This window comes from Pyrgilauda ruficollis, unplaced genomic scaffold, assembly GCF_017590135.1.
Source record: "Pyrgilauda ruficollis isolate IOZ18807 unplaced genomic scaffold, ASM1759013v1 scaffold57, whole genome shotgun sequence".
NCBI lineage: Eukaryota > Metazoa > Chordata > Aves > Passeriformes > Passeridae > Pyrgilauda > Pyrgilauda ruficollis.
In genome coordinates this window covers 2783605-2810986 of record NW_024527377.1, presented here as the reverse complement: position 1 = coordinate 2810986, position 27382 = coordinate 2783605, and the positions used below count along the sequence as shown (strand labels likewise).

Genomic DNA, 27382 nt, shown 5'->3' with positions numbered 1-27382 from the left:
CAGACCTATACCTTTTTTTTGCATCATTTCCTTATCTATATAACACTCCCCTTCCTTAGAGAACAGGAGGAGAATAATTATATGCTAAAGATAGAGGTAAAAGCCTGTCAGAATTAAGTACTAGCCAGCACACAGCTCCTGGTATTAGCTATTATATTAGCTGAATCCACAGGGTTGATATAGGAGAAAACAGTGATGGGAGCAGAAATTTATTACTGTAGTGGAGTGGGAGAGGCATTATCAGGCTGCACAGTTGTATGCTCTAAAAGTACAGTCTCTGCAGTTAATTGTACTCCAGATAAATCTGGTAGGAAAAGATGAATAGTGCTGTTTACTTTTTAATTCAGTCTCCTGGGATGCTAGACTTCATTTGAAAGCCTCCAAATTCAACATATCTAATGGCAATGGCTTTGAAGTACTTTGTTGCAACTGTCATGTGTTTTGAAAAATATATAGAGAAGGAAATATCAAAAGTCATCATTTTTATCAATGGATACAAGTTAACAAAAACATTCTTCATGCTAGTGCCAAGACTGAAAGTGCTGTGCTTTCTATGTCAGGGTCAGAGGAGGAAAGAGAATAGTTAAATATTACTTTCTCTGAAAATACTCCTCTCTCTTTTCCAACTTTACCATTGCTACAAGTCACGTGTATGTTTGAGCTTCCATTTGAATGATTTTTCAGACAGTGAAGAGAAAAGACAATGTTTTCTGCTGTATAAATAGCTCTGATATCAAATTAAAATCTCCATGACAGGTGTCATTATGCAGGAATACTTTCAGGGTAGGTGAAGCAAAGAGTTCCTCTTTATATTATAATTTTTTAGCTTGTGGAACAACCTGTGCCTGCCACCTTGATTTGTTGAGCTTCACCACTTTCATTCTTCTTCTATTTTTTTTTTATTAATACAGTTGACTAGAAGTTATTTGTGCTAAGGGACCACTCTTACTGCTTTTACTTTGTCATTTTACCCCTGCTATTGTGATCAGATCCCAGTGACATGTGCTACAACCACCTGCATGTTGAACTACCTGCAACCCAGGCATCATTCTTCCCACACACCAGAATAAACTACTTAGGTTTCAACCTAGATGACATTTATTGCACGTAGAAAATAACAGCAAAGCATAAAACAAATACGGGATAGTCAAAGCTATCTGTTAAGAACTGGGCTTCTTATTCTTTTAGGTGACTTTGAAAATCATGACACCCATGAGACAGAGAACATTGTGACTTCCTCTGCCCCAACATTCCCTTGAAAACAAATGCAGAATATTTACTGAATGGAGCACACAAATCCCAAGTGATCAATCCTCCCTCTGCTCCCACTGCTATGAACAGCTGGAGCTGTAACTCTGAAACATCCTAATCTTCATGTGAACTTGCCATGAAAGGATGATGGATCTAAACCACAGTCCCTGTGGCCTTTAGGAATGTTTATTCTTAATTTAAACCAATGAATCCAGGTTGGGATTGTTCACAAGGCACCTGAACCTTGAGTCCAAATGGCAGTGGCATCTGGGAGTGGCAGGATCTGGCAGAGCTGAGCTGTTTGCCGGGTGTGCTGTTGAGGATGCAGGAGCAGCAGGCTGCAATGTGGGAGGCACTGAGCAGCCCTGCAGCAGAGCTGTGCACACCCTGTGCTGCAGCTGGGGATGCTGTGGGGACCTGACATGTTCTCTGTGTGGGGCTGGCAGCTGGGGCTGAGCTCAGCCACTCTGCTCAAGGGGGAAGTGCAGGGTTTGCATCTGTCCTGCTGCACCTCAGGGGCTGGGCTCTGTCTGCACAAATGTGCTGGGACACAAGTTTTGGTAAAACACCAGCACACAAACGCCAGGCCACGCATCACTGGCTGATATTAGGGTAGGGAATTAGTCACTTGAAATTTTTTCAGTTCAGCAACCTGATTTTTTGGCAATTAATTGGGAAAATGCCAGATGGGGATTTATTTAATCTAATTTTAGATATCCATCAGAGTTAGTCATGAATCAGTTCAGGCTCCCAATAGGCACAAAAGAGAGGGACAGGCATGACCACATCTTACAGCATGAAGCATCCTGCAGGCTGCCTAGAATGAGGTGATATAAATTCCTGTTTTCATAGACATAGAATATACTGAAATATTTTAAAGAGTGATTAGGCCAAATTGAGCCCCAAGGAAAGCCTGCATTGTACCACAACTGGAAGAGAACATGAATGCATTGGCTATGCACCTTCAGTCACCCTTCAAAAATGGGAGCCTTGAGTATCAAGCAGTTTCCCGGTACTTACTCTGACCTGTGAGGTGATGAAGGCAGTATTAAGCTCTGTGCAGACAAGGCTTTGCATTTCTGGAGAGCTGTAAATTAGCTCTGAACCCGTTGCCACGCTGACACCTGTTCTGTGTGTTGCTATCTCATTATTTGTTTAATTTCATCGTGTCAGGCCTACGCTCGGTGCTGCATATTCCCGACTCAAAACATTAGTCTCTAATTGAAAAACCATTACTGCATATAAAGTTACAATAATCACAGAAGCTTTAATTAGTTGAGCAAATGAATAGCAAGTAATCGAACTTACCCAACAGACTCTTCCCTCTACTTAGCTTTTGAATTCTATTCATTTCATTCTGGCAAGGAAGACCTAAAATATAATGTATAAGAATTAGTTTCCAGATGGTACGGGACAGGCTCTGTAATGACTGGCTACACTGCTGACATGAAATGTAGGCTACTGTACACCTGGGACTGAGAGAAGCCCATATGCTGGTACTGTACTGCAAAACAAATTTATGTCATTAGCTCCACTAATTAAAAAAAAAAAAAAAAAAGAAAAAAAAAGGCAACACAACTGTAGTTGAGAGTAGCGTTTAGGGGCCATTTTAATTGTTAAACCATTCTACCTCTCTTTTCACCAAACTGACATCATGCCAGCTCTCTGATTTATGACTTGCTAATTGGCTAAATTCTGTGTTAATAAAAGAGTAAATTCTTGAGCTTTCTGTCAGCAATAGAGCTTATTTCTAGACTCTGTGCAGTGACACTTACTACTTTGTTTGCTTTAATGATCAAGGGATGTTAATATAGTTCATCTGTGACAATAAACATGGTTCCAGAATGCCCTTCACACTGGTGCTGGGCAAAAGGGCTTTCTGACACACCTGCCTGCCAATGAGCAAGCTCTACAGGCAGGCCCTGAAACGCAGGGAGAGCCAAAGAGCTCCTCTTTGCATTGCAAATGGCACAGCTCACCGCCTGGCTTCTGGAAGCAATAGCACCACTCGTTGTTGGAAAGCTTCCCATCCTTGAAGGAGTCGCAGGAGTTGAAGAGTGGCTTGACACAAGGCTCGTACTTATCCAGATAAATGGCACTGATCTCCGAGGGATCCAGCAGCAGGTCATAGTTCATGTCAAGTTTGTTGAACATCCAGCCTAAGGAATCCTTACAGATTGGTAGGATGCTGGTGTCAAATCCTGTAAGAAGACAGGCAAATATTCCCCAGCTGAACCCCGGCATGCCCCCGGCACAGGAGCCACTGCTAAGGTGAAGCTCTGCCAACTTTTCTTTTTTTGGCTGGACTCTGAACATTGAGCTGATTTGCCCAAAGCAGAACAAAATCCTAAGGCTGAACTGACTGTATAAAGCTGAAAGCCCAAGCACAGCTACAAACCAGAGCACTACTCACACTCTGTGGGAGCTGTGGGGTAGAGAGGGCCGAGATTCAGAACTGATTTCTGTAATTTATAAGTATCTCTACTCAAAAAATTCTTGCTTTTTTTTCCTTTCAGTCCTCAGTCCAAGTGTCTTGGCCTGGTTCCAGGAAACTAAAATGTGATGAGAAAAGGCTGCACCCACCATATTTTCAAACTAGACTGTATCTGAATGCAATTTAAATCCTGTTTCCCAAACTTGTTTCTAGTTGCCTGATCATATTCTTTTCTGCTGTGCTCTTCCCTTCCACCTCTCATCCTTGCTTTTCACTTTTCAAAGGCCTGTCTGTGGTTTGTGACAACAAACTGCTTTGATCTGGACTGTGAGCTGTCTGGGGGAGGCAGGGGGAGAGAAGAGGTGAGGTGTTTCTGTTGCTCACATCACTCTGAGGGAGGGCACAGCTTCAGCTGGAGCTGCCCAGAGCTGCCCATGCTCTTGTATGCTGTACCAGCACCTTCCTGCAGCAACACAGGATTCTGCTTTTCCAGCGCTTTGGAAACCATCACCATCATTCATTTTAATAGCCCAGATTCTTCAAAGACTGCTGCAGCAGCAGTGGTTATCACAGAAAGCCCAAGTCATGCATATAGATACCCACTGTGTATATGAGATACACATTCCAGTACCCTGCAGTCTCCAGAAAAACAGTGGTATGGGTATAACACTATAAATTCACACTGCCATGGTATTTTTTCAATGCTTAGACTAAGTTATCTACAATGTAAGGAAGTATATTTGCAATACAGAGATAATAAATCTGATAACAAGGGTGTTGGTTTCAACCAGGACTCAGAAACATGAATCCATTGGTTGGTGATTTGCAGGGACAGAGGGCTGCTGACACCCTGGGCCTCTGGTGCTCACACTGCTCCAGCTGGGAGCAATAACCTGCCTGTGCACTGCTCACTCTGCTTTGGGCCACGTAGAGAAGCCTGATGAGCTTTTTTCTTCAGCTGCAACTTTCACTGAAAGAGGTTAAGCTTAGCTTTATTTGCTGTACATGTTCCTTTCAGGATGCTGCTTTGTTGGAGTGAAAGCTGAGATGTTGCTGGAATCATGCTGACAGTTTGTTCAAGCTCTGCACCCTACTTGCTATTTTAGGCATTAATCCAAAGGAGAGCAGGGCTTTTTGCTGGAAGCTGTGGTTTTTGTATGCAGCTGTGGCTGAAGGTTGTCAGTGACACAGAGGGACAATCAGAAGGGTTAACTAATGGGAAGGTTTGTGTCATTCATAATACATGTTTCTCTAAGGAAGGAAGAAGGTAATGCCATTTCCTCAGGGCTAGAGGCAGCTCAGAGAAGGAAGAGAGAAATCATAGAAATCATGCTGAACATTTAATCACATTTTTATGCTGTTATCTCCCATAACATTATCTAATCATGTTTGAGCACAGTGAAAAAGAACAAGGCTGTGTGAATAGATGTAGGGGGGAGCTGCCTTGCTGAAGCAATTAGAAATATTGACTTCAATTATTTAAGTCATCTGAAGAAGGCAAGGAGGACTTGGTTGCTGTGCAATCTTTTGTCAAGTGAAAGGATTTAAGATTCCTCACCTTTGCCTTTACAGAGCAACAGGAGCAGAGCACCCAGTCCTGCCCTGTGCAGGTGTTTGGTGCCAGATTCCCCAACACAGGGCAGGTTAAAAGTAGTCAAACAGGCAGGGGTAGATCATTCAGCTGCAGGGTGGAGCTGGGATCAGCTCCAGCTATCCCAGTTTAACAGTTTCCAGGATAAAAAGAGTTTCTAATGTCTGCTCTTTTTCTGCACAGATGCTGTCTCTGACAATGGATTTTACACTCTGTGGTGGCACTTACTGCTGCAAAAGATGAGCAACTGCAAGGTGTGCTGTATCACCAGTCAATTTACGTGTTGCTCAGCCCTGATGGTCTCTAAAGGCCATCTCTTAACTGGCAGGGACCAAAGCAGGGAGATCTGGAATGAACTTGTCCCTGACAGTACATGTAGATTATTTCTGAGTCTTGTTGTCCTCCCTGTGGGGAAATCTCCACCTGTGTGTGCAATGGGGATACACCACCAGCCTGCCCTCAGAAGGGATCTGTCTGAGCAAATCACCAGTAGTGACTGCAGTGAGTACAAAGCTGCTCTGTGACACCATCAGGGCTTGGTGGGAGATACAGCTGGGAAAGGCCACTCGAGAAGACAGTTAATTGCATTAATTGAAGAGGTTTTGCTTACAATTTCTTATAAACAAGGGAGCTTTTACTGTTGTGACCAGTTCCACATTAAGAGGTTGGTTTATTATTAAGAGGTTGGTTTACTAAACAGTGTTGGATTATCAGACAATGTGGTCTGGAAGTCCTGAAATATTGAAGTGGTAGGTGTGACAGAAAGTCCTTAGCTAGATGGTTATTATCAGTGGAAAGTTAATTCTTTAATTGTCCCGCAACATGTTGTTGAAGGTAAAGAGCAGCTCCACTTCATATTGTCTCCTGGTAAAAGGTGCTGCCCATAAATTGCATCTGCAGCCCAAATCCAACAACCCTGGATGCTCTCAGCATCCAGCACCAGGAGTGAAAGCCAAATGTCCCCTAAATGTTCAACACAGGCTCTGACTCACAGCATCACCAAGGCAGATTTTGGAAAATGGCTTTTGGAGCTTGCTTACCTTCACTGGGAGCTCACTGTGCTCCCACCAGCCTGGTGAGGCCAAGTGATATTGACTGAATTAACTTCTTTTCAGAGTCTTTTGATATACTTATCTATAAATATGATGCAATTTTCTGGATGAAATTAACCACATACTATAACTCTGTAAAGAAGTCATTGCTTGGTTAACAGGCTGGATCTCCAGCACAACAGACCCAGAATAAGCAATCTCGGTGAGAACTCTTCTGCATCTTTCTGTTCATCAGCTCAGTGCTGCAGTGCCTTTGATGAGAAGCAGGAGAATGGTGCAGGCTCCACATCCCTCTTGGCTCCTTGGCACAGGCTGCCCACACAGATGCCAATGAATGTCAGCTGAGGTGGTGGCTGCTCTCATTTGGACACCTGCTCACAAGGACCTGGACTAAGACCATCTTGTTCCTCTTTTCAACTGACAGCTGTTCAGCATCCTGACAACTTTCATTCACTACAGAGCTGGAAGGAAATCAAGCTGGTGACCTACATGTAAAAGTCTCTCATCCCATTGACACATAAAATGCTCCACCTCCTCTGAATTAAAACGGAATTAAATTAAAAAAAGTCTTTAGGTGAAAATCCTTATTAAAAATAAACACACCTTCTGGCATGGAAGAATTATTTTCCCCCTTCAAGAGTTGACTTACATGAGCCATTTTTATTTTATTAAAGTATACTAGAATTAAATTAACAGGGGTATAATTAACCTAATTTCCCCCATCGCTTAAAATAAAAGGAGGAGGAGAATAAATGTTCCCCAGAAAAAAAAACCTTTATATTGCATAGACCTCTAGTAAAAGAAAAACAACACCCACTCCAACCAAGGAGACTATCTGGATACAATATGGGGATGTTATGAATTATCAACAGGCTCAGGAGCAATTTGAATCTGATCTTGCTACCTAATTAGTTTTATTATTTCCCTATGTCAAAACATGTCCCTGAGTTTCTTACATCATTTATTGAGGAGATTTTAATTGCACAAAGCCTTCAGAAGACAAAGTACCTGGCCCAAGGTGCTTTGCTGGGATCAGAGAGCTCAGGGAAGGAAGGTTTGAAATCTAAACACAATGATCTTCCTCCTCCTTTTCCTTTCAAGAGACTCACAAAGAAAATAAAAAGTAGCTTACTTTTTCTTCCTTCACCTGGGGGTGAACATAATACATTCAAAATGCTTATTTACACTCACACTAACATCTTGAAAAATTAATGTAGCATGGAGAAATCTCTGCTGGAAAACCTTCTCTGGATAGCTGATGTGTCCGAGGCATCGTAGCCATGGCATGCCACCATCTGCTCCTTTTACTGCCACGGGGGCACATCCAAAATGGATTATTTGAGGATGTTCATGCCTTTTCAAACCCTGCAGGCACAACCAAACCAGTTCAGTTTAATGAAGGGATGTATGTGGTGAGGAGGGCCACAGAGGCTGAGCCATAAAAAAGGGCAATGTGTACATCAGAGTGTGTGTGTCCTGTGTGCCAGGATTCACAGACATTCTTTTCTACAGCTTGGGTATGTGAACTTTGCTTTGAATTCTGAGCCCTGCTTAAGGTGTCTTTCATTTTTACAAATGTTTGAAGCTGTAGAGTGCCAAATGCTGCTGTCCTCACCCTGTGTGTACTTTCAGTGCCACCAGAGAGAATGTGAGCTGCAGAATTTGGCACATGCAGATTAATTAATGAATACTGTGCAAAATCTCAAAAAGAAAAACAAACCCAGGTTTTGTGGCATTTAAAAATGGCTTAGGCATCTAAACTCAAAGTTTCTTTCTCTCTCTTTCTTTCTTCTTTTTCTTTCTTTCTTTCTTTCTTTCTTTCTTTCTTTCTTTCTTTCTTTCTTTCTTTCTTTTCTTTTTTCTTTTCTTTTCTTTATTAATAGAGAAGAAAATAAGAAAAAGTGCCAAACTAACTCAACAGTCTAAAAACGAACATTGTTGAGATCAAGTCTTTAAAATCATTGGGCAGCCTTTCAAATAAAAGCTGTCAGGAAATAAAACCAAACTAAAAAGAGATAACAGCTCCTCTGTGAATCAGAGCAAACACTGCAGAATTACCAGGAATGTTTTTCTCACTGGAATTGCTTAAAAAAAAAAAAAAAAAAAAAAAAAAAAAAGCCTCGACACCTTTAGGATTTGGCCTCGGGCAAGGTCATCATGAGGATGGCACAAATCATCTGCATGAAAACATCCTTTTGACAATCTGATAAAATGAGATTTCCTGTGATTCTGGGCCTAAAGGACTTCAAATAAAGTTTAAAGCCTCTAAGGCTTTCTGTCATGGAGTTTGAAATGAATTCACATCTGGAAGCCATGATTAGCTCTACATCCAGTTGCTTTTTGCACTGTGGTTGGGATCCTTTGTATGAGAATATCTTTTTTTGGAGCACTGTTTCAGAAATAAGTAGGACATACGGTTTTAAAGACACTGACTTTGTTGCAAACACTGTGCAAAATAAGGGACACATGAAGAAAGATCATTTACACAGAACATGACTTGTTTCACCACAGAGATTTAAAATGTGTGGTGGAACTGCTGGGTTTGACTGTAGTTTTGAGCAATACAGCCCGTGGTATATCGTGTTTTTATGAAGATGCAATCTGCTGCTACCCCAGCTCAAATGTAGCACAAAAGAGAGGGGCTGTGGAGACCTAGACCAACACAAAATACCCACCCTGATGTGCTGGTCTGCTCTAGTGACCCTGCAGCCTCTGTGGTGTCACTCTACAGGGACACCAGGTGAAAAGAGTCATAAAAGCAGCAGCTGACTGGAGCCTTCAAATTCTGGGTTTGCACCCTGGCTTTAGACAGCTCATCCCAGAGAATCAGTGAAGTGACAGTGAGGCACACACCTAGATAAAATTTGTGCATCCTATTTGCAGCCCAAGGGCCCATGTGTTTTGGGACACTGTTTAAAAGAATTAATGAGTCCTTACAGAAAGTAAATTTGTATCTGCTCTCTGATGAGCATGACCTCTTTTAATGCTGTTATCTGAATCTTTCCCCTCCCTGGTGGCTAAATGACACCAAAATCAGTCATGTTGGCTTAACCCACAGAGAGTAAATGTCCTCTAGACTTCATCTTCTTCCTTTCTTTAAAAAAAAAAAAAAGCATCAAAGGCAGCAAAGATGGTGTTATTAAATACCCAGGACACAATGGGCTCCAGCTTTCTCCACCATTTAACACTTCTAGCTCCATGGCTCAGATGTGGATGTTTGAATTGTTCTTTCCCTTACATAAACTGTTAGCAGGAAATGTTCAAGTAAAATCTAAGTAAGTTTTTTCCAACATTGGCATAATGTTCTACGTTTATATGCCATATTTTCATCTTATGCCACTGACACTGTATCAGAAAATGCCTGGTCATAAAACTGGTGGTTAAGCAGAGACCAGAGTCCAAACCCAAGAAATTGTTTGGATGCAGCCAATTGAATTGGAAGGTGATGGAGTTTAACTGTTCAGACACAAACTACACCACAATAATTAACCCCAGTGCTTGAGAGAACTCCCTGAGCAGTTTCAGTTACTCATGCAGAGGTGATCTCCATGGCCTTCAGACAGCTGTTTGCCTGATTAACTTGTGAAGGTCTCTCTATGTCTGCCAGTTTCTAGAGGAGTTTGGGCCAGAGAGAGAGGACAGAAGGACTGCATCTCCTTCAGAAAACAGCATTTATTTGCAGGATCAGGTCTCAGGTACCTGCTTATTCACTGGCACCTGCCTGACTAAGCTGACCTTCACCAACAGCAGTGCTCAGCTAAATTCTCTCAGGTTGGAAGCTCCTACACCACCCAGTGTTCAGGGGAAAGGGTTTCTTACTGCCTTGTGCTGTCTCTGAGCTCGTGGGTTTGATGACACGGTTGGCATCCTCGTGCAGGGCCCCGAACCAGTCCTTCAGCCTGGACGCCAGGCTCCTCAGCTCCTTGTCTGTGCAAGCTAGGAGAGAACAAAGCACCAGGCTGAGTCAGGAGCACCAGGGAAAAGCCTCTCCCCTGAGAGTCCATTAGAAAAATTGTGTTTATGGTTGTAGAGTTCTCCTCATTAAGAGCTCTGAAGGAAAAAGAGAAGGTCAAGGAAAAGGAAGCAAGACAAAATGAAAATGTAAGTCATTATGAATTTTAAGTTGTACTCAAGTACTTCCTTGGAAGCTGACACAATTGGTGATGGAAGAAGTGCCACGCAGAGCTCCCTGCCAGTTGGCAATTAGAGCTATGTGACTATTTAAATGTTTTCACCTTTTAGGATTTCAGAGAAAAATATCAGTCAAACAGATGGGGAGGAGGGACATCCTTGCCTAGACATGCTACTCGAAAAAGATGCTAGGCATAATTTCTAACCACATTTGGCTTTGTATAAGGCTATTATCACAGTAATAGAAAATATATATACTTATTTATATACAGAAAAAATTGTTATGTTGCTCTAGTTCTGCTGCGAGTGAGCTCTACCACCTCTGAAGGTTGTCAATTCCATTTTGTTATCTAGGTAAAACATTTATTTTCTTATATATTTTACTGAGAAGTACCTAATTTTCCCAGAAATTTCTGCCAAGATATTAATGTTCAGCTGAAGCAAATATTTTTAGGGAAGAAAGCTGCATTAGCCACGAGTTTCTGTCAAAAAAAATATTCTTATTTCTGTATCATGTTTAGTGCTTAAAATTCACACACTCAGGCAATTTTATTATTCCTACTGTGCACTCATTCTACATTTTAAATGACATTTCCTGAAATACAGAGCAAGACTTTATGCCATAGAGGCAGACATCCTTCACAGTCACAATAAGTCTTCTCCATCTCACTGCACATTATAATATCCCTCATTGAGACCCACAGCTCTCCCAAGTTTAACTCACTGCTCCAATGACAAGGAACTTGTTGATATGCCACAGCTGTTCTGAGGATTTGTTTGTTCTCACACTTTTGTTTGGAACAGGAATAACTTCAAAGTTAAAAATAGAAATTATAACCTTTTCTAAATTTCAGGGGGAGAAAAGGATTTCCCCATTTTTTTTCTGTAACACTGAAAGGATTTGATAAATTTTCTTATGAAAGATAAAGATATGAAGATCCTTAATCCTTTAAAAACCTCAGTTCAGGTAAGGAAAATCAGGTCTTAAACAAAAAATCCCATCAATGTAAAATAAATGGAAGACAACGCAATACTAACTGTAAAGTGGCCTACCTTGCTGAAAAAGCTACTACCTTATTTTCTCACTTGAATTAACATTTTTCTCATGGTAAACTGTCATTATCTTTCCAAGCTGGGTGGAAAAAAAGAGGATTCATTTGCTGAAAAAGCTACTACCTTATTTTCTCACTTGAATTAACATTACATTTTTCTCATGGTAAACTATCTTTGTCTTTCCAAGTTGGGTGGAAAAAAAAGAGGATTCATTTTTCCAAGAAATGAGTAATATAGTTTTATTGTGCAAACCTGATACTTATTAAATAATCATGGTGGCACACTTCACCTTTAGGAGGCCAAGGCTGGAACTCTGGACTTCAAACACCCATTCCTGTGCCTTCTGGACAGGTACACTGAGCTTCACAGACAGTCAAAGCCCCGGGAAAAGATATAATAACAAAGAAAATACCTTCTAGAGCCATTTTCCTGACTCAGATTTGTGTACTTCCGAACACCAAGGCAACTCCAGACACCCCAGCAACCCAAAGGAAGCCAAATGCTTTTGGGGACACTGGATTTGCTCCCAAACTCACCCTGTATGAAGGGCAGGAACAAGGAGCACACAGCCCCTGTCCCCCAGCCTCAGCACCCTGCAGGATGCCCTCCTCAGGCCCAAATAAAGTCTCTGAAATAAATCTCACAAAGTGGTCATTTGGTGTCAACTGCATTGACTGGGGCAATTGGAATCCATGCCTTTAAATTGCAATACAAACCAGGATTGAATGCACAGCATAGGTGGGACAGAAGTAATTAATTAATGGTAAACAGAAGTAATTAATGGCAAATCAGACTTGGAACAACTTGTCTCTATAATTGAGCCAATCAAACATGTCAGGGTCTGTAAAATGCCATTTGTAATGAAGCTGTTACAGTTTTTTCCATGTTTGTAACTTCAGCCATGTTGAGGAACAGCTTTTTTGAGGGCAGCGTTTGAGAGTGAACCCTGGGTGAATTTATTGCTTTTGCTTTTGCTGACCACAAACCCTGCAGATTTCCTTTGGAACTTGATCTGAGGCATGATTGACAGCAAGCCCAGAACTGGAGTTTTCTGCATTCTGGATAGTTTTCCTGTGAATAATTGAGATACTCCTTAGGTATGCTGCTTAAGGATGATTCCAGAGCGAGTATGAGGTTGAGGTTCTCTCTTAGGATTGCAGTCTTTCTTCACTAGAATAAATACTGTTTCGTGAGTCAAACAGGAGCCAACTTTGTTATTAATATGGAGTGAATAATAAATTTCTGGACAAGACTTCAAAAATTTAATGCAAAGTTCAGTTAAATTTCTATTCAAGTATTTAATGCCCTCAGTCTTACTTTCTCCCACACATTAAAATAGAGGAAGTATCCTTTTATTTTACATTTCTTGCATTAAATTTTATTTTAATGCTACCATGTCTGGTTAAAAACATCCTGCCTTTCTACCCAATGGAACTTCACTCCATTTTTATTTATTTCATTTGAACATTATCAGAGGCGTATAATCATTCTGAATTTGTTTGGTTTGGGGCACATCTGGGACACTTCAAAGTGGATTGATGTTCAGAGGGCAGAAGTTTCATACAGACAAAATCAGTGCTCAGGCATCCAGGAACCAGAGCACTCAATATTTTATTTCTGGTGGTAGGGTCCATTAGTTATATATCAAACAATTAGCTTGGAGGAGCCCCTCATCTGAGATCCTTACATATAAATTTACATTAGTAGAAGTTATAAAGCATTTTTAAGAACCCTCTTCATGAAAAATGCAGTGCAAATGTACCTCTTCACTATTAATAGACGTTCCAAGTCACATTTCTCAGATAAGAAGAACAGGGCTGTAGGAGGAATGGATGTGATAATGGGTCTCTTGCTATTTGAAGATTTATAAGGAGAGAACACCGGGGTTGCAAACAATATGGATATTGACATGACTGGAAGCACTGATTTAAAAATCCAGGCTGAAGAGAATCACCAAGGGAGGAGACTCTCCACAGCCCCTCTCTCACAACTGGAATCTGTCCAGTCAACTGTCAACAACCATTTAGAGCTCTGGTGCTGTGAAACAGACCCAAGTGCAAACATATGTAAATAGGCACTTTCACTGCTGTGTGTCTTCTCCCAGATAAGAGACCCGGGCTTCGGCTCATCTCCTCCACCTCTTAAAGAGAAGACAACCCACAGTTCTTTACCCTTGCTATTTCACTGATGTCAACAAAGCTTCTGCTTTAGCAGCCATCTGACATCAGCCCCTCCTGTAACATGAATTCCTGGATCCTTCCCTGCTGATGGCTTTGATGATCTGCTCAGAGCCCACAGCTCCCCTGAGAGCAGCAGGCTGGGATGGCAGCTGCTCCAGCCAGGGGTGCAGAGGCAGGCTGGCTAAGAGCAGCTGCCCAGCCTGACCCAGAGTCCCTGGCCCTGGCGTGGCAGTGGCACCTCGAGCAGGGGCAGAACCTGTCCCTTCTCTGAGTCTCAGCAATGAGAATGCAGGGGGAAGATATGAGAGCTGCTGGACTCAACAACATCCTCAGATCTGCATCTGCTGATGTGACAAATTATCCTGCAGAAGTGATTTATTAACAAGCAACTAAAGTGCAGATTTATTCCCCAGGGTGAAGCACTTGGTCCAGCAGTTATTTATTCCTCACAAACTGAAAGGACTGTTGCTAAATACCTATTTTCACCAAGCAGAAAGCATTAATCTGACCTAATGGAAAGCCATTAGCATGCTGTAAAGGCTCAGGCTTTTATGGGTCTGCTTTTGTTATGGACTTTTGCAGCTCTACAGATACTAATCTATATACATTGGTGGTGAAAATTAGCAGTATAATATTTAATTTCACTCTTTCAGATAGGGACTTTCAATAGTACTTAGTGATAGAAATCAACATTAAAACTGAACTTACCTGTAGCTGTATAAGATTAAATCAATACTGAATCACATCCCATTTCTACTCCAGCCTAGCAAAGCAATACTGTAAAATCTTCATCCACTAACAAAATAAAAACCTCCAAACCTCACAACTCCTGCTGCAGTGAATTCTAAACAAAACTTAATACTTAGGAAGCCCATTCCTGCAGGATCATATTAGTGTCTCACCTGCTGCTGGAATATTCTGGCACTGTGTGGCTGACAAGAAGTCCATATTGTCCAGGAACAAGTTCCAGTGGTATGTTACACTATCTCCCAACAAGCAAAGTATGCAACCAGATTCACAGAACGTGTACAAAAGGTTTTGTGTCATTTGACTTTCCTGTCATCTCTCTGGCATCTGTCTGTTGCCTTCTTGCTCCTACTGTTCTTATTCTAACAATAATTCTTACAAATAGTACTACATTCCTACCAATTACTTGTGGAAAGACTGGTTCTTTGGGTTCATATTATTGTTATATAATACTAAGTAGTCTCTTAGGTAGAGATTGAGGAGCCCTGAATGCCAAAGGGATGCACCCCTGAGAGGTGGAACAGCTTCAACTGTTTCTGCACTGTAGAAGGAAAAAAACTGTAAATGCAGAGAAATAACAAAAAGGAAAAAAAAAAAAGTTGGAGCTTTAAAAAATGCATATTTAGTTACTGAGTTAGTGTTCTTCCCATGCAAATTAAATCTTCAGCTTGGGGACATGCCACTACTTTTTAATAACCTGCTTAAGGATGCAAATGTGCTGTATGGAGCAGAATCAATGGCTTGTGGTCGAGGTGACCAGCCACAAAACATAAATAAGAAACAGAAACCTTTGCAAGAGAGCCCATGGACTGAGATGCTTCTTATTCCCTGAGCACCAAGAGGTAGTGGATGTATTATTGGAGTCCAGCCCTGCCTGCTGCCTGGCTCACAAGCAGAAACCAGCTCTGCTGGTAGCACATGGGAGTGGTAACAAACTGTGCAGTCATTTGTCCTGTGAGCCTGGAGGACAAGTCCATTTAGTTTTGATTAAATGGACTTGTCCTCCAAACCTAAATGACATTGCTCAATAGTGATATATTCCTCCACTTAGAAGTAGGATAGACATTATTCCAGCAATTCAGAAGGGAAAAACTCTCATTTTTTGTATTTTTGAAGACTAACTCAACAAAATAATATGGTAAAACATATTTAAAAACAATGTGGCAACACTTCTTAAAAAGTTTTGACATAAATATACCTTAGCATGGAGGTTGACAGAAGATCTTTCGTTCTAAGTAGTAATTTTGATATTATCTTTGATTTTTGCATGCTTTGTAAAAAGAAAATGCAGCAATTTTAACCATGCTTTCTCTGACAAACATCATTATATTTTCTTGTAGGTAAGTCAGCATCTTATTTCACCCTGCTATAATTGTGTCCACACGTGTGTTGATTATTAAAACAGGCAGTTAAAAAAATTATAGCATCTTTTGGGCTAACAGGGTGGGTCTGCTCCCAGAAATGCAGAATAGTGCTCTAAACACTGCTGCTGCAGGAGCTGCTTTGAAAGTAAGCATCAAGATAAATTCAGGGCTGTGCTAACCTTCCACTTCCAATCCAACTCCACACAGATGCAGATAAACATACACACATCTGTGTGACTTGCAGATGACTCCCAAGTGTTTTATATGTGATATTTTGGTGATGCAACGCTGGCAATAATGGCCTCCACAAATATTTCACTGTTCGTGGTTGGAAGGAGTAATGCTCTAATTTGCTCTTTTCATTGAGGCCTCAGGCAACTTCTTATAACAATAAAAAATGAAGTATTATGCCAATAATTTTACGAAGTAGAAAGGAATGGATTGTTTGCTGTTACTATAAAGAAAGGTAGTGCATTCCAAACGTGCCTTGCTCGTCCAATCAATGAACAGCTCCTGTAGCCACCAACACTTCATGACAGAGCTCTATTTGGATATATTTGGATGTATTTGTCTCACTGTATTTTTGGCACTCACTGGCTATTCTTCCACAGGGTTGACCCTGTGCTGATAACCACCTCTGGTCCTCCTGTCACTTGTTTTGCCTTGTCTTGCTTATATATACAGCAGCAGATGCCAAGATCCTGCAGTTCAGACTTTGAGATGATTACAGGAGCAGCTGAGTTATTGGGAAGATGAAATAGGCTTTGATCTGGAGCTTCTTTAAAATGGCACATTTAAAACACAAAGCTCAGCTAGAACTCTGTGAACCCAGATTGAGAGCTACAAAGCTGGAGGCAAAGTGTACATCTGCTTTCCTAGTACTTACTGCTACTTCCTTTTGTGCTCACATTAACTGTGGAAACCCTGGAAAGTACCAGGTGATTAAGAAGCCTGGAGTTTTATTTTAAATACATCCAAACTATAATGATGGTGGGAGACTTTCAGAGCCAAGCAGGAAGCTTGTGGGAGTAACATCCCTTGTGACATTCTGGCCATGTCAGGTACTATTTAAAATGTTATCTCCTGCATGGTTCTTAGCCTCCCAAAATTCATTTGCTAGCTCACTCTAATGCCCTCATTCAATTCTGTCATAACACCTGAAATGGTGGAATAGATTCCATCAATTGAAAACTAAAGCAGAGTAAATAAAAATGTCCGACTGAGTGAACATTTCCAACAGTTCATGCAGCACTCTGGATAAAAAAGGCTTTATAGAGTCATCATCTCCCTTCTTGCCTTGCTTCTTCCCTCCCTCTCTCCCTCTCTGTTTTTCTCACTGCTCTGGACAGATGTCCCCAGCAGATCTCAGAGAACAGACTCCAGCTGGCTTTAGCCACGGGCTGCCCAGCACTGGCCAATTTGGCAAGAGGGCTGAGTTCTTAGAAAAACTGACCACTGCTCTGAGATTAAAGCAGTGTTTAAAGTAAACACACAGCTCACAGCCCATGGGAGGTTTTCACAGATACTTAACCTTGCTGCTGACAGCTCAGCAGATATTGCACTCTAAGGCATTGGGAATAACAAATAAGCAAAGCTGGAAGAATAATTAAGAGTAGAAATAAAACTCACTGTGGTTAAAATGAAGGAATTGTGGGACAGTTGTTTTTAGACAAAGAGGCTACACTAGAGGTGTGTATATTTGGACTTTAAATGGAATTGTTTCCCACAGACCTTCCAAAGCCACAGCTGAAAATGTTAGAGACAACCTGCTGAACTTCACATCCAGGAGGCTGTTTTGCTTCACTCGCTGAACAAAGAGAAATTTTAGATTCTGATCCTCAGTAAAAATGTTCTGAGTTACAGTAGTTGGAAATAACTTGAGCTGGTTATGTTAAGGGCAGCTGCTACTTTCCATAAAGAAAATGGCTTTGAGCTGGAAAGAGTAAAATTCAGGAAGTAAAATTAGTAATTTGAAAGTCTTTGAGAAGAAATGGGCAGATCTATTTATGTCCAACTGGATTGGGAAAGCAACAGCCAAGAATAAAAATGAAAAGACTATATATAGGGGAAAAAAGTGAAAACACAGGGCGGTTTCACAGAATGCCTATGTTGAAGCATAAACTCATGCACCACTTCTCAAAAAGAAGTTGAAAATATCACTATATATGAAATGAGCTGTAAAAGACCTCTAATTTTTACAGTTCCTTGTGCAATCACAGATAGACATAAACTGAATTAGGAGAAAACCCAATGGCAGTAGATAATTTTTGTAAAGTGTCAGTAAAGAGAGATAGTCATTATTATTTGATAACCATTTTTTAAAACACATGAAGGTGGTTCACAGGATAAAATTACTTTTACACAATTCTGTTCTTCTGACACTACTCCATCTCTTTAAGTTTGTTCAAATTTAAAATTAAGGCGCTCCCAGTTGGTCATTGGGGGTTTTTTGTTTGCCTTAGTGTGAAAAGCTATTATTTTTATGGGCAGCAAGATCCAAATGCTAATGTGTGCTGGGTATGTTTGTTCTGGGGCAATGTTTGGGCTCTTCACCCTCACAGTAATGATCATTGCTCTACCTGAAGAAACAAACTGCAGAATATTGTACAGAAAGACAGAAGCAGGACTCTCACTGTGCAGCCTCAGTGGATCTAGCACAGGGCATTCCAGAGTGACAGCGAGCTGGGACTGAGCTGCTTTCTCACAGGAAAAAACCTCACCCAAATTCTTCCCAGAATCCCTGCCAGGATACCGGATACTGCCTAAAACCTGCAAAGGGATCCAGGAACTGATTGGAAAGACTCCTTCTTCCAGGAACTGGTGCTGTATCAGACAGAAAAAAGGGGGAAACAATTGAGTAGATTCACTTAATTTTTACTGGAGCCCACTGTCCTCACTCCCTTCCTGAGGGACCCTTGGAAAGCGACATAAAAATCCAATTTGCCTGTGCTTGAGCAGGATGGAGAGAGAGATACTCGTGAGTCAGCATATGCCAGCAGAAGCTGGTTTTCCCCCTCATTAACTTTTTTGCACATCAGCTGATTTTTACTTTATACTGAGTCTATCCCTGTGCTTATTTTCTCTGTTCCCTACAGAATGTCATCACATCTGATATCACCAGGGCTTCATTAATGTAAAATGTTGTCATGTGGTGAATTATTCTTAAATGAGAAAACACAGACAACCCTAGAAGAGAAAATGAGGAGTTGTTGGACAGCATGTGGCTAGGAGCACTTGAAGGTTTCCCACAGGAATTCCTCCAGTAAATTGTTGGGAAACCTGACTGAAATTCAATAAGAAAGTGCAAATGAGATAACATAGCTCCCCTGTGGATTGCAAAGATCCCCTGGCAGGAAATCAGAACTACCCATGCACTACTGCACCTTGCAAAGGCAGAGATGCACAAACACCATGAGGAAATGCAGCGCTGTGACCCAGCACTCAGGGCAGCATGGAACAAACAAATGGAACAGAAATCACCATAAGGAAACACAATAGTCCTGAATATTGGGAACCAAATTTGCAGGGATTTATGACCTGACTAGGATTTTATTGGAGCCATTCGTACACCAGAGCAGTGCCATTAACAGGAGCCAGGAGCAATCAGTGTGTGAGCAAACACACTTGTCTGGGACGGTTCATCCACGCTCAAGTGCATCCCATTAACAAAGGCATTAGAATGCACTTCTCATTAGGGGCACAGGAAAGTGCATCTCAAGCATCACTCTGGCTTCTGGGCAGACAACTCTGTCGCGTGGTGTGAGCAGGGGGACAGTGGGAGCTCCCCAAAGGACAGGACCCCAGCTGGGGGTGAGATGAATAAGCGCCTCCTCCCTCACAGAACCTGTGCTTGGGAACTTGCCTGAATCTGCCCTGGCAAAGTGGTGGAGTGGCTCAGTTTTTAACAGACTTTGCTGCTTTTGGCTGAGGTGGTCACTGACACCATTCTGGCCTCTGTTTCTGGACCAAAGAGCTGCTAAAGCACAAAACAAACTTCTCCAGGATTAAAAAGAGGATAGCTAAGATGAGCTGAGTGTCAGAGAGGGCTGTAGATAAAAAAGGCTCAAAATACTCCCTGTCTGTTATTTGCCTACTGTAACATGTATTATCTCATGTAGCTACAAAACTTCATTTAACAGAATAAACAAAAATATGAGATGGGCTTACTAATGAGCACATGGCACTTAGAAGCTGTGGAAATCAATAACTTCAAAAAAGTATGGAATGGAGCTGCAAAGATCTCCTACTGATGCATGTTCTGAAGAACCATTTAAAGAAATGTCAATTTTCTCAGCTCTTGATGCACATTTGTCTATTTTTAAAGTCTTTTAGAGGCAGGCTTGAGTTTTGTGTATTCAAGGATATGGTTTATTGAAAATGTCCCAATTTTGAAAAACATTTGCACTATTAAAATATTTAACATCCAAAATAATAGAAAAGCAGTGAGATCAAAACCATCCTGTGGCATTTTGAAAACCATAAGCTGTGCAATTCCAAAAAAAATATAAAAATGGCTTTGTGAAAGGAATTTGTTTTGTGAAAAAAATGACACATTTGTGGCTGAAAAAGCTTTGAAAGTGGCCAGGCTGACAGGGTGTATTGTAGGGCAGTTGTAAGCTTTTGTACATGCAATTATTATCATCTCCCCAAAGCACAGGCACGTCTGGGAGCAAAAAAAATGCAAAGAATAGGAAAAAAGACCGCCTAGAAAGGAGATCTCCCCTTTCCCAGGCCTAGATGCTGACTTGCTGATGGGTTAAACCAAGTCAAAATAATCTGAATCTAATTTAAAATTTGGTCATTCTGAAGAAGATTAAATTCCTGGATTGTACCTGCTTAAAGAATGAGTGAGAAAAGAGAAATGTCCTGGGAGGGGGCAGCAGCAGGGGTCTGAATGGAGATCTGGGTGGGTTCTTCCAGCCCCCTCCCCTGCCAGGCCACACACGCGCTCTTCAGAGTAATTATTTAATTACTCTGAGTGATCCACAGAGTGCCTGTGGATCAATGTCCTCAAAGTGTTTGCAGTTAGAAGATTTTGTAAAAGGTCCAGCCAGGCATCCAGGAAGACTGAGGATTTGGAGTGCAGGATGAGGCTGCCCACTGTGCAAACATCAGCAGCTTTCCAGCGGCAGCTCTGAAACTGGGAACTCCGAGGCTGTGCTGGTTTCTCTAACACTGCTCAGAGCTGTCATCCTTTAGTGAAAACAGTGTTTTGCCTAGATTTTGTATCAGGATGTCCAGTTCAAATCCCAGATTTGAGTACATGTAGACCATATTAGTCAAATTAGACTATGGGCCTGCATCTGATTTTCCAAGGTTCTGAATTTACATGGGTAGCTGAAAGCTCTGGGTATCACACAATGAAAGAATTTTAGAATGTATTATTTAGTTTTGCTCCAGAAGTTGCCTTATGTCTTTTAGATTTCACTATTCCTTTGGTGCTCCTTAAGGATGCAGGGATATAATTTCAAATTCCATACCTTTCCATTTTTTAAATTTTTAATTCGCAATGGAGCTGGAATGCACTTTCCCCATTTTGCCACAACTTCCTGGACACTGAAGTATCTGCAGATGTCAGGACTTTAGTGCACCATTTATTATCCCTGCCACTGTCAGGAAAAGCAGTCATCCCACAAAGGCAACAAAGTCACATCATTTCATTGTGAGCTAATTACTACAGGCTGTTCTATGTGTGTCTCAGTGCTAAGGATCAAAAATAATTCCCTACTACCCTTGCTATGACTGATCATAGAAATGCACTTCTAATGTTAAGAAAATTGGGAATTTTTTTTGGGTCTTCCTGAAACCTTCCCTGATAGCAATAGGAGACTGGATTTAAATATCTGTGTTCCAACAGGAGGAGGGGACACACATTCACTCTTGTTCACAGACTTGCAGAACTGCCTCCATGCAAGCAATAACGCAAGAGGATCTTCCTCCTTCAGCTGCTAAAGGCAGGCAGTAAAGAGAAAAAATCACTCCTGGATTCATACCCCCTCTCTCTCTGTAAAAAGCACTGCTGAGAGTCCAATTATTTTGACAGATACAGAGGAAAGCCAAAAAAATAAGGATTTAGGTAAATTACAATGCAAGAACTCAATGTATATCTAAAAGTATCTCAGGATTTTGCAGTAAAGAATGCTTTCAAAGGAAATGGTAATCTTTCTGCATTGAAAGCTTCTGATCTTACCATCTTTACTTCAGATCATATTAGTACTGAGCATCATTACAAGAATGTGCTTTTTGAAGCATGTGTACTCTATTTTCCTTCTATTCATCATAAATACTCTCTCTGTGAAAGCATGCTCTGCCACTGTGCACACATTTTTCTTTCTAAGGCTTAATTCATTTCCTAAAGAAACATCATGCAAAAATCAATCCTGCCAGTACAAGTTCACAAGGCCTGATTCGTTTAACAGATGATTTATTGACAACTGTGAGATGGAAAATAATGGAATGTTGTTACTAAGAGCAACATTACACATTCCCAAGAGTGTGTACAGAGATGGTACACACAGAGACGTTAATGCTCCTTCATGGACAAGTGACATATTGCAAGAAGAAAGGAGAGAGCTGGCCATGGCTCATGGCTGTCTTCCAGCTTCTATTCTATCCCCCCCTTTTGCACTCCCACCTAATGTTATTGCATAAATCCTAACCTTTGCTGTTGTTTGGTTTGATGGAAAAGCAATAGTTTGTGGAGAGAGATAAGAAAGCAAGTATCCTGTTACATAACCAGTTCTACAGAGAAAATGTGAAAGTTCCACCAAAACTGCATACGAAGGGGCAGACCACAACTGAGTGTGGTTGTTGACAGTTTGATACCTAATCTGGAAAGTACTTGTCTAGGTAGTGTCACAGACAGGAATTAAAGACTTCTCTTTCTTTTCTCTTTCCTTCTTGTCCCTTTTTCACACAGTGCCAAAGAAAGCAGAGTTTGCAGTTCTCCAGGTTGAACACACCTTGGATTTCTTAATATGGTGTATAGATCCTTTTTATCTTCTACTAAAGAAGATATGGGGAAAAGAACCCTGCACCACCCCTTTACCTATATATTCCACAAGTGTGGTGGGATCCTGGACTGTCTCATAAAAATAAAGAAGATTTCCCCTGAGCTGTCTTACACTCTCATATCCATCACGACTCGAGTGAACGAATGTGACCTTCAGCAGGATAACTACTTTGCTGTCCCCAAGTCAGGCATTAAATCATCCAAATTCTAGTTCAACAGCTCTTGTAAAAGAGTCCAAGCCCTAATGTCAGGTGCTCATGCTCCTGATTCAGAGTACCTGCACACACCCTGGGCAGAGAGCAGCTGGTCTCAGGCACAGAAATGGCCTTGACCTCTTGCTTGTTCCTGAGGACTGAGGAGCTGGGGCTGAGCTGGCAGAAAAATGCCCTGTGTGCTTCAGATCCTGTGGCCAGAATCCTTATGGGGAACTCAGCAAAAAGACCATTTAACTCCTAGAAAGCAGCAATGAAACATCACTGTGCTGCATTAGAAAGCAAGCAGTTCTGAGCACAGCCTGTCCCACCAGACTGGTCCCTCAGAGATCTGACCCTTTGCCAGACTTCTAAATCCCAGCACTGCATAGCTGAAAAGTTGGTTTCTTTCAGTAACCCATCATGATCAATGCTAGAGAAGCATAGAAAACAACTTCTCATGCATGAAAGACTCTATGCTTTTTGAAAAAAATAAAAAAGTAATGCAAATCCTTAATCCTTCTTTCTGAAAAATAGCAGGAAAAGATAGCAGGAAACTCCTACAGATTTCTGAAGTGCAAAAAGTGAGGAATGTTTGACATGCTTCATTAAACAGACCAAAATAGGAAATATTATGAAAACATAGAGTTGAATACATCCACGGGACTCCATAGAAAAAAAAGAAGGAAAGATTACAATCTGTTCCCAGAAAGATAATTTAAAACCAGAATGATACATTCCCTCCCTAGTAATCAGTCTCCAAATAGGATGATTTAACTGAGACCCTCAAAATCTCTGTAACAGAAACTCAGGAAAAACTGATTAATTCAATTGTACTATATTGCACTGTCAAAATTATAAAGTGAAAATGTTAACTCAGCCTACAAGGCCTTTTTACCGTGTAACAGAATTCAGCTGTAATTAAAAAAAGTCTCAAGCACCCACATTTCATGAAAACAAGTCTATATATTTTCCTGTGTCAGAGGAATGGTGAGTGGGAAAGCCAGGAGGCAGAACTCAGGCACTGGTGTATTTACAGGCAGCAGTCACAAGGGAGCAGCACAAAATATCAGTCTAAAGGAATTCTTGAAGATCCCGCAGAGGTGGAGGCGACAGGACACGGATATAAGTGTGCAGGAGCACAACTTGTGGCAATTAAGTGCTCGGTGGTGAGGAAGTTCAGTGCCAGGGTAGCCTGTACCAGCCTCTGAGTCAGCCAGCAAAAGCCCAATAAAAGACCTTTTTTTTTTTTATTTCCTTTAGGTGAGAGATGTGGAATATGACCTGACATCAGGGCACAAGGAGAGTGGGGAGCAGAGGAGGTTTGGCAGGGTCATGGAGGGAAACCTTACATCTGACAGTGTCTCACAGCTTACAAATTGGCTGCCCAGTTCCTGAGCTGACTGCTTTTGAACAAGAGCTGATTGTTTTCCCCTTTCAGTACCCTCTCTAAAAGTAAAAGGATCCACATAAATTCTCCATATGTTACACTGTATATACAGCATGATGGAATATGTATGCATGCACAGTAACTGGGGATTTTCAAAAGTAAATCTGTATTCTTGGACATAAATGTAGAGGTCAATAGGTCAACAAAGATTAATAAATTCATTCTTTACCTCCTATAATGGGCGGAAGGACTCACAGAAATGAACTGTGATCTGCAACAGAGTTGTAGGTGAATATTCACAGATTTCTCAAGAGCTGGATTTTTTTGGCTATTGATCTGCCAATCACTTTTCTGTCAGAGGAAATTCAGTTATCCACATCTCACTGAGCCTTTTTCACCTAATTGCTTTTGTAGGAATTGTGTTTGTTGTATATCTGTATCTTTTATGTTATCTCAGAATGAAAAATTCAATAGCTGCTGTGTTGAATTCTAAAGATCATTATTCTGCTTGTTTAGAAAATGAAAATGACACCCACTTTTCTCTCCTCTTGCTCTCACCATCAGTTTACTTTCAAACATCTTGATATATTTTACTAAATTAAAAAAAAAATTTATCTTTTGTTATACTGGTATTGTCTGGGCAAATGCTACAGCTATGGCATTGTCCCTGCCACTAGAATATGTTTGTGAAACTGTTGAATAAAAGCTCTCAAGTACAGGAATAGGTAAAGTGACTTCTCACTTTAAGAATGTTGCAATCATTCTTCTTTACTTACTACAGTTCTACCATAAATCCCAGTGACCTCCCCATCGTTTGGGAACTCACTCAACTCTCTCTCTCTGGTGCCTTGGGTCCTGTTCCAAAGCACCACCAGAATTTCTTCCCAGCTCAGCATCCACTCTCTGCACTCCAGTAGAGACAGACTCACCCATTCCAAACTGACCATGTCCACTGTCAATGCTAGCCCCTCTTCCTCCATTTCTCCAACTCTCAGCTATCTTCAGTGCAGTTTCCTCAAGAATCTTGTTCTGCCAGGTTTCTGCTCCTACATTTTTCTGCCTGTCTTCTTGCAGGTGCCATTTCTGGTCTCTGCAGCAATCTGGGAGAAGTCCTCTGTTCCCACCCTCCTTTTGCTCTCCACAAACACAAACTCAGTTCAGTTTCCAAAACACACACATGAAAGATGGATGGATTGACTTCCCATCAAACTGAAATTTCAGTCTAAATTTCCCACACCTCAAAAATGCCAGTTGGTCAGCTTACAGTCCCCACAGGCAGAACTGAGCTCCTCACTGCTCCTCTCTAGTGTTCAAACCCCTTCACTGCAGATTTTCCCCCACCCTTTTTCTGTATGCTTTTAGTGGGGCTATAGCCTTTCCCGGGACTGTCTCAAGCTTATCTCTGCCTAAATGTTGTGCAAAGTCAGTAAATGATACTTTAAAACATCATTTCCAATCCATTCTCACAGGTAAGTGAATTTATCAGTTCTCCTCCTGCTTATTCTCACGCCCTGTCCTCTGGCCTTGCTGAGCCCCACCATCTTCCCTTCATACCTTTCCAAAATGCTTCTGCAAAGACAATTTTGCAGAGATAGCACAGCCCAGCTCCTCATGCTGGCCATGCCATCTCTGCTCCCTGCATTTTCCCACTGCTCTCCCAGTCCCCACACAGAGCAGATGAGCTGTAAGTCTCAGTTTTGAGACCCTTTACATTTCACTTCTGATCACACCTCTACTGAGCCATCCCTGACTTCTCTCTGTTAACGATGACAGCCTTTATTACCCAGGTGCTAAATTTTGAAACGCGTATCTTCATCTTTTCTTGTCACACCTGTCAGAAACTCCCTGTAAACACCTGCAAATTCATGTTCAGAGACTTCTGAAACTCAACTTTAACATGATGCCTACAAAAAACTCAGACAAATACATGACAATTCTTGTCTGAGGCACTGCCTGAAAGACTGCACATACTGCTGACCTGTGCTGGCACATTTTTAATTAGCAGTGCTGGTGTTGTTCCTTCCCTTTGCTTTATGTAGGTTGTAAACTTTTTGCTTAGAAACCACATTTTTATTCTTTTTACATGAAATGGGTATAGCAAATATCTGACTACTTTATTAGCTAAGCAAGGAAATTGTTAAAAGGAAGGTCTATAAAATACAGAACTGTATAACCCCTTCCAGATGCATAAAATGTATCTTGCAAAGGATATGAAGATGAATATAACAATTTGGCATTGTGTCAGAAAGAAAACCCACTAATTGGGATGGAGTATGATAAAGAAAAAATCAAAAATTCATGGCATGATTTAGTTCAATGTAAATCTGAAAAACACCCCAGCAGTGTCAGGGAAATTATTCTATATTTGTTTAAGCAAGAGGCTGCACAGGATTCAATTCAGCCATCTGTGCTTGGCCCATCTGTACTTTGAAAAGTACTGTAGGACTGAACTGCACCATTTCTGCTGTCAAACTTGGGAGACATTACAAGAAATGCCAAGGAGCACGAATGGTGGGTGACAGCACATCGACTGAGAGCTCTTTTTCAAATTGTCTTCTCTCTAGTTCCTTACAGATGCATTTCAATCAAAATCACTGACAAAATCTTCCTAAGAACTCCTTGAAATTACTTTTTTTTTCCTAAATTGTTCAGCTATTTCTACTCTTCAATGGAAAGACAAAGTACTACCATCAGTTAATGATTATAGACAAAAAAAAAAAAAAAAAAAATAGTGCTCTAAATAACAGAAATAGCTAAGTCTGCTTTGCTTCAGATTTGTTTCCTATGTCCCCAATGGCTTTAAGCCCACAAAACTCTCTAAAGTCACATGTGCCAAAATCATGCCAAACTGCCTTCCCACAAAGCTAAATCTCCAAGGAGCAGCTACAGGGACTTTCCTGCTGTCTGCAGGACTGGTGTCAGGCCAGGGAACTGCCAGATCTTCCCCTGGGCCTCTCTTTACAGCCAGTCTCTCAATTTTGTCCCA

General features: G+C 41.2%; 1 protein-coding gene across 1 annotated transcript in view; it reads right to left on the bottom strand.

The window, feature by feature from the left end:
* The window catches only part of SPOCK1 (SPARC (osteonectin), cwcv and kazal like domains proteoglycan 1), a 271707-nt gene that overhangs the window by 8176 nt on the left and 236149 nt on the right, over nt 1-27382 (bottom strand). The window contains exons 7-9 of the mRNA XM_041482122.1: nt 10148-10264; nt 3231-3452; nt 2560-2622 (exon numbers count right to left, since the gene is read on the bottom strand). Of these exons, the coding sequence (XP_041338056.1) occupies nt 2560-2622; nt 3231-3452; nt 10148-10264 (402 nt within the window). The remainder of the gene's footprint in view (nt 1-2559; nt 2623-3230; nt 3453-10147; nt 10265-27382) is intronic.